We start from the raw sequence: 7,788 nt of genomic DNA on the forward strand, positions 1-7,788 counted from the left end.
CACGAGGCGCGGGGGGGGCGGGCGGGGGGTGGGGCCAGGCAGGGCAGGGATTGGGAGGGCTGGGGGAGCAGGTAGGGCCAGCAGGGTTCCCCCCATGGTCCCCCCCCTCCTCCAGCCCCCGCCCCAACCCCTTACGGCACTAGAGCCCTGGTGCTGAACAAGCAGGCCTTGCGTTTCAGCACCAGGGCGAGGGGCCAACCATAGAGATGCTCTAGCAGCCCAAGTGTCTCCATGGAGGACCCAGCCTCTGGTTGCCCACTTTTTTAAATTCCATTTTTTTTTATCCCCTGGATATTCAGGGGTCTAATCTTCTCCCTGCACTGCAAAATTGCAGCATGGGGAACACTTTTTCTTTCCTACATGGGCCTCTTACCCAGCCTCAAAGGGGTTTGAGATGTGCCCTACAGCTCATTCTCTCACCTGAGGAAAAAAAAGACCCTTCCTTTCTTACTGGAAGACCAAACATGAACAATTATTTAACAGTTGACTTCAACTTTAAAAGAACCCTATGAAAAGCAAAAATACTACCTGGAAGGATGATTCTGCCTTCTTGACTCTACCCACTGGAAGCAGAGGGTAAAATGTTCAAATGCATCCAAGAAACTTAGAGCACAAACCCTGCTGAGTCCGGAAAGTGAAGATGGAACTGAGATAGAAATCAGTGGGACTTGTTCTTCTAAGTCACTTAAGTGCACTTGGAAATTTTACCTACTTACCAACAGCCAATGTTCGTGTCCAAGGGAGGCAGAGATAGAAAATATTGGTGACTGACACACCAATGCACTTGCAGAACTACCATTTACATGAAGAAGCTAATGTTTTTGCTCCACATCTTAAAATGTCTAGAGAAGGAGCTTACCAGCAGGCCCAACTCCAAGCTTAGTTCCTCTGCTAAGTTTCTTCAAGTGCACACTTTCCTGGTAAAGTTCACTCCTCTTATCAAAGATCAGTTATCAGCAACAGGGTGTTAAGGCTCCTGCACTGGGAGGAAGATGGCCTCTATGTTCTCCAGCATTGCCCACTATCTACTTTCAGTTTACCAGCAGCAAACGTGTTTGACATATTTGACAGGAAGATGTTGGACTTACGAGTTCACACATAATACCACAATGTTTTTCCACAGGTTCCTGGTTCCCATCACTTTAACAAGGTAGACCTTCTTGGGCCTCCTGGTAAGTTCCTCCTCCTGCTCTGAAACAAACCAAACCAAAGTCATTACCTGGTGAGTGGACCGGCAAAATATCTGGGGGATTTTCGTTTTTGTTATGGGATGAGGGGTAACACTGCTTCTTTTGTTGCTCTGAAGATGCCACACACCTTAAACAATTCTTGATCAGTTTCCCTCCCATTCTTCAAGACCCCAAATCCTGCTGACCCACTCTACAGAGCAGGTGGGGGCATGTGGATCCCTTTGTAGCAGAAAGCCTGTTTTCCTCTTGCCTGCAGTTGCTCTTGCCTCCTTGGATATGTTTTTCCTCTTCTACCTTTTCTTCCTTCCTCTTTCTTTCACTTTAAGATAAGGAATTGTGTTTTGAAATGTATATGTGTGCATTTTGTATCTCTCCTTGTATTTTGGTATTTTTATCTATTTGTGTGCCATGGCATTACTTTTGTAGTTTATATTTTATACTCCTCACCTTTCAACTAAATGTGTTTAGTTTCATAAGTAAGTTATACATTGTAACAATGTCAACAAGGGCAGGAATCAAACTGCCCTTCCCTGTATCAGGCTGGCCCCTGAAAGAGCGACCACTCCCAGAGCGCTATTCAAAATTCATCAACGGACTCACAAACCTGCACATACATGCGGACGACCCCTGGAGCTGACAGATGTCATCCAGTAGCCACCGAGGGGGGAAGTCCCGTGAGGGTCAATGACCCCTGGATTGGGCAAACCTGAAAACTGGGGAGTCACCAAAGTCTGCTAAGGACAGATAAAAAGCAGTGAAAAGTGACCCTCAGTGGCACCCTCTTGATCTCCAACTCGACCAGACCTGTCCAGCCAGAAGGACCAGCCGACGACCCCCTTCTGGAGGGTAACACCACGCTGAAAGAAGCCTTGACTGGCCATCGACGGCGGACTCCAGTGCTTGTAGGATAGGTATACCGGACTACTGTGTGTGTGCATGTGTGTGTGTGGGGGGGGGGGACCAGCCCCAAGGTTTATGAGTTAACTTCATTACAGTGTTTCAATCTGCCTAATAAACCAGAATTTTAAGGATCCCGAGTTGGACATTTGTAGCCAACACCTTCAGACTCCAAAACTTCTCCCAGTTTAAAAATATTTATGCAGAAGATATACTGGGAGGTAGGAAGTGGAATTCAAATGGCGAATCAGGCCTAGAGTTAGCATTGCATAAAGTGGCCTGATATACACCAGCATCTCTGCTAGTGTTACAGTTCCAATCAGCAATGCTTTCTGTTCATGCTCTGCCTTTTCCAGAAATAGCCCTCGCACATGCAACCAAACTTGTATCATTTCTGTAACATGGGCCTGCATAACTGAGGAGAGGTCTGGATACTGCCAAATTCATTTTAGATGTGCCTTCTTAAGGAGCACTGAAACCTAGGGTTCCAGAAATAAATGGCTAGTATATTATGTTCAAGGCGCTGTCTGTCGTTATGTTCAGCTGTCTGTCCTTATCAAAGTCATTTTGATAGAAATTAGAAATGGAGGGGAGGGAAGTCTTTAAAAAAAAAAAGAAAAGAAAAGGTGGCTTATCATAGCAATCCCCTCACAGTTTAAAGCAGCACTAGAGCAAAGCAGCTCAAAGAGCACATCCACTGTATAACTGGTATCAAGATTTCTGTAGGCACCAGTGTAGAGGAGAGTTTTAAAAGTCTGAAGGACTGCAAAGAGACTATGGATGATCAGGGTTGCTCCCCACCTAAACAAAGCGGAACAACATTTAACTAAAAGCTGCAAAGCCAGAAGTCAACATTCCCTGCAGCATCCAGGGAGACTGTAGTCAGTGCAGGGAGAGTATATAAGGGACCTTCAAAATTAAGATGAGTAAGCTTCTGTCTTTTGATATGGCAGAGGGATGCAAAGTGAGGAGTAAAAGTCATCTTTGCAGCAACCTCTGAATGGACGTAGGAGGCAGCAACATCATTCTGAACATACCCACATGGCAATGCTCATCTGGAAAACATGACCTGAAGCCCCACAGGAAGAAAAGAAATCAAGAGGAGGAAGTCCAACAAAATGAATGATAGTGTATAAAGTCATAATACGCAGAAAGGATTAATATGCAACTGCTTGGTCCAGTCTAATTTTAAAACTTCTCAATCGAAAGCATTTAGTTCAGTGGATCTCACTGTATAAATAAATTTTACTGACCTATAGATTCATAGATGTTAGGGTCAGAAGGGGCCTCCATAGGCCATTGAGGTATAGCTTAAAACACTGCCGCTCAGTTCCATGCCATTAACTCAATTTTATTTCTTATGCTAGCCTAAAAATTGTTTTCAGACCTGTTTTTCCCTACTCTTCAAATATTATCTCCTTTAGCCAGCCCCTGGTATTCATACATGCTTTATATATTTAATTCTTTCAATATTTCCGTAACCAATACTGTCAGTTATTTTGCCATTTTTCACTGCACTCTCTCCAATTTATGGTTGTATTCTGAGGGTCTCCAAAGGTGCATTCCAGATATGGACACACTATAACTATAGGCAGAGGAACTAATGCAGCTACACATACTGTAGATTGAGTATGTATGTGCAGATTGAGTATTGATGTGATTAGCCTCTGATAAAGTCCTCCAGTCATAAGCTTAGCCTATTATCCTTGTTCTTGTCCCCATAAGCATTAAAACCATAAGACAAAAATCATCAGTTTGCAAACAAATGATACTCTATAAGCCTCAAATTTGTTGACCCTTTCGGTAACCATTCCTAGTTCCTCACTCTGTTACATTGTTCCCTTGTCCGTAGCTCAGACATAACCAAGCGTCCTCCAAGTGTCCCCCAAGTAGAAGGCCAGGCTGGCATTCAAATTCTAATATATGGCAACAGATGCAGCAAAGACTATAAAGCCTTTAGTTTCTGTTTAAGTGTACAGTACAGTATAAGGAAGAGCACCTGTTTGAACTGCTAGGAGCCCTTGACAAATACTTAAAAAGATGCATATTATGCCACCACTACCGCAGTTTCCTGCACCTACCATCACTCCACCAGCAACATAAAACACAAACAATGACTAAACCTTGCCTAGCAAGACCAGTAGCAAAGTGCCCAACTACCCGCTCCAACCTCACCCAATGGCCAGAAGGCCAGGGAGCAGGCTTGAACTTTTGAAGAGAGTCTTCAAGGTAAACAGAGCTGGACTGCTGTGGAGGCAGCAAGAGAAGAGAGAAGCTCTAAAAGGAAGGGTCCTCAGGGAAGAAGTCTTGCCAGCAATTTTATGCACCAACCAGATTATACCCAATGTATACAAATGCAACTGCCTGTCAAGGGCAAAAAGATGGCCTGTTCATTAAAAAAGGAGTATGGGGATTTGGGGGGCTGATAATGATATGTAAGGAGGCATATCAGCCAATACCAGTCCTACTTCTAATACAGCTGCCTCCAGCTGGTAAATCTGGTGTGGAGGAAGAGAGGGGAGAGAGAAGGGGAGTGGGTGGGGCAGATCTATGCCCCTCACAGTGAGGGAGGGGGCAGGGGCAGGCACTGCCCAGGCACGGTTGCGAGGTGAAGCTGCAGCTTGTGGGGGCAGGGGGCTCCCACCACTGCTTGCACCCAGGGAGGACACAGCGGGGCATGGGCCCCCCGATCTGTGGTGGGTGGAGTGGGGAAGGCTGTGGGGCTCTTCTTGGCAGGGACTGGGCTCGAATCAGGTGGCAGTGGTGGTGAAGGATGCTGAATCCACCCCAAATATTGCTGCTGCTCCACTCCCACTGCCACCACCGCTAGCTGCCCAGTGCAGCCCAGGCTCAACGCCCCACCTCCACCCATGCAGCAGGAACAGCCTGGACTGCACCGGGTAGCTGGCGGTGGGGGGAATGCAGCATCCTCCCAGTGCTGCTGGCACCCGCTCTGAACCCAGCCCCCACCAAGAAGAGCCCCACACAGCCCTGGCTGCAGCCCACCCCATCCCATGCCCTCCTGGGGTGCAAGCAGCAGCAGGAGCTGGCTCCCCCACCATGAGCCATGGCTTCACCCCTTCCCACACCGCCTGGGCAGCGCCTGCCGCTGCCACCCCCATGCCAGCCCATAGGAACTTCCCTTGTATTAAACATGAGGTTTTCAACCTTTAAGGAGTATACCCCTTTTGGTGGGTACCCCACCTGGACTGTACCCCTTGGATAAGCGAGGGAGGGGGGTCCCCCAGCGGCCAGTCAATGATGGGGGCTGCTGCCCCAGGGGGTATGTGGTGGCGGAGAAGTGGGGGTAATTGGGCAGTGTGCCACCACCATGTGGCAGCAACAGCAGCAACCCCCGCCCCTTCATTGACCAGCTGCCGGGAGACCCCCTCTTCCCCACTCATCCAGGAGGTACAGTCCAAAAGGGGTACCCACTAAAAGGGGTACACTCCTTTAAAACAGTTGAAAACCCCTGGTGTAATACAATGGAAGTTCCTATGGGCTGGCTTCTCAGCCCTATTACTCTTTATATTTAGTAACCATCATTCCTTCCCTCTGCTACTTTTACTGATCATAAAGTAAAACATCCAGTTATAATCCATCCAGTTATCACTCATTATTTAGAAGATACAACAAAAGAGCAAAACAGAACTGTGTTAAAAAAATCATGGCAGCATGTTGCTCAGTAGCAGGCAAGGTGTAAGAAATCTATTTTAGTCCAAAACATAAATAAATAAATAAAGGCCTCTTTCTGAAAGTCTCAGCTTTCATCACAGAAATCAGGACAAATATTTTGCATGTGTCATCACAGTGCCACCACAGTAATAAATCTGCATTGAATATGGCATGTATACTTGTTTCATAAGCAGGGGGTGGTGGCTGGCAGACAGCTGGCAGGATCCCAGGGAGGTTGAGAACATGGCCCTCAGAGACCGAGCTCCAGGAAACGACTGGCTCTCAAATGAAGCGGTGGAGAGACAGCCATGATCAGGAAGGGAGCTACTGGGAAAGCTCACTTGGGGCACAGGAGCTGATGGGTGGCTGGCAAGACCTCCTTTGGCACCATCTGAACCCCCGGTATGCTAAGACCCTGGGCTCTGATTAGGATTGGGAGAGTAGCCCCCTGGGACAGGGGTGGGGGTAAGGGTGGGGGTGGGGCTCCTTCACAAAATGGTGGGGTAGAGCTGGAGCCCTGGGGGGTCTGTGCAGGGTCCCTGACAAGATCTGCCCATTGATTAGGGGACCCCACCGCGGCACCCTCTGGTACAGGACTGTGGGGCAGGGGAGGTGAGGTTTTCCTGGGAGGGGGAGGGAAGAGACCTGCCAAGTACTCGGAAGGCTCCAGCGTCCACCTCAGGGTCCTGGGAAAAGGGACCTCCTTCCTCAGGACTCACCGGGGTGAGCCCCAGGTCCTCTGTATCCCCTAGATCAGAGGGAGGAGGCTCTGCCGCCAGGCCTTCCTTTGGGTAGGCCTCAGCCTCAGCACCCGTGGTTTCAGGGGCTAGGCCTTGGTCAGCAGAATGAAGGGCTTCCCCCATGGGCTCCTGTTCGGGAGTATCCAGCAGCCCTGAAACCTTCTCCACGGGGCATGGCACTTGCATCATGGCACTGCAGGTCCCCCAGTGTATAGAAAATCCTCACCAGGGCCCCCTGATAAATTACCAGGCACCCCTCAGCCTCCAGCCGCACTCCCACTGCCAGCTGGATCATGACCTGGCGACGGAAAGAGCGCACGTGGTGGAGGCCAGGGTCTCAGCACCCCAGTGACAGGGCCACCACCAGGGAGATAACTCTCTCCAGGGTTTGGAGCTAGGGGAGCAGGGCCCAATTGGGGATCCAGGGAGGGACAGAGCTGAGGACCACCCTGGTCCCCAGCTCTTCTAGAGGCTCGAGGGGGACGTACTCGCCCTCTACCATGAGCCCCCCCTCTACCACCTTTTGTGCAGCGGCCTCTCAGGCAAGGAAAAAGACCCCTTTGCCATGAAAGTGGGAGGCTGCCATGATCTTGCAGGCCCCCCACTACCCAAGCCAGGGCCTGCACCCAGGTCTTAAAGTGCAGGTTCTCCCACTTGGGCAGCTGGCACTTCACCCCATGCCTGTGGGTGAGTGCCGGAAAGGGGGCCCCGCTGCCCGAGCTGAAAGGCCCAGCTCTGGAGGGTCCAGGCCCCCCAGCTTTGGGTCTCCCTACAGCTGCCTGTGCTTATCTGCAGTTCCCTCCCCAGGGGGCCACGTTTTTGGGGCTGGAGCTAGGACCAGGGACAGGCTGAGTGGGTTTGCTGGCTGGTGTAATGCACTTGATCCCCTCAGGTGCTGGTGGTCTAGGCTTTGGGGGAGGGCCCTAGCCCTTCCCACCCTCAGCTGTGAACGAGGCTGACAAGTCTTCCCACTGCCCTTGCCCTTGGTCCCTGATGACAGGAGAGGGGGCTTGGGAATCCCTCTGGGCAGGGCCTGGTCAGGGGTGACCCCCTGGCCCTGTTGGCTCCCTACTGGAGTCCCACCTACCGCTGCAGCGGGGGTTGCAGTCTTCTCCACCCATAGATGAGGTTGGTTTGACTCTGCCTCTGGGGTGGAGGCTGCAGGGGCATGCATCCCCTTGGGGGCTTGGCTGGGATCCACCCCCCATAGTGGGGGCTACAGGAAGCTCTGTGGGGGCATCTGACCCCCCAGAAGGTTCCTGCCCTGCCACTGTTTCACCGGAGGG

The 7,788-nt window shown here is 50.5% G+C and overlaps 1 protein-coding gene across 3 annotated transcripts in view; it reads right to left on the minus strand.

The window, feature by feature from the left end:
• LOC112550912 (solute carrier family 22 member 23-like) overlaps positions 1 to 7,788 on the minus strand; it is a 53,323-nt gene that overhangs the window by 15,205 nt on the left and 30,330 nt on the right. The window contains exon 1 of one of the 3 annotated variants that reach the window (XR_003094982.1): positions 1,089 to 1,467. Coding sequence is in view for 1 of the 3 variants with exons in the window: in XM_025208761.1 (XP_025064546.1) it covers positions 1,089 to 1,191 (103 nt within the window). In the remaining 2 variants the exon portion in view is untranslated. Of the gene's footprint in view, positions 1 to 226; positions 1,468 to 7,788 lie in introns of those variants that run through there. The other 2 variants (XM_025208761.1, XR_003094983.1) reach the window with 2 other exon arrangements.

Source organism: Alligator sinensis, unplaced genomic scaffold, assembly GCF_000455745.1.
Source record: "Alligator sinensis unplaced genomic scaffold, ASM45574v1 scaffold879_1, whole genome shotgun sequence".
NCBI classification, from domain to species: Eukaryota; Metazoa; Chordata; order Crocodylia; family Alligatoridae; genus Alligator; species Alligator sinensis.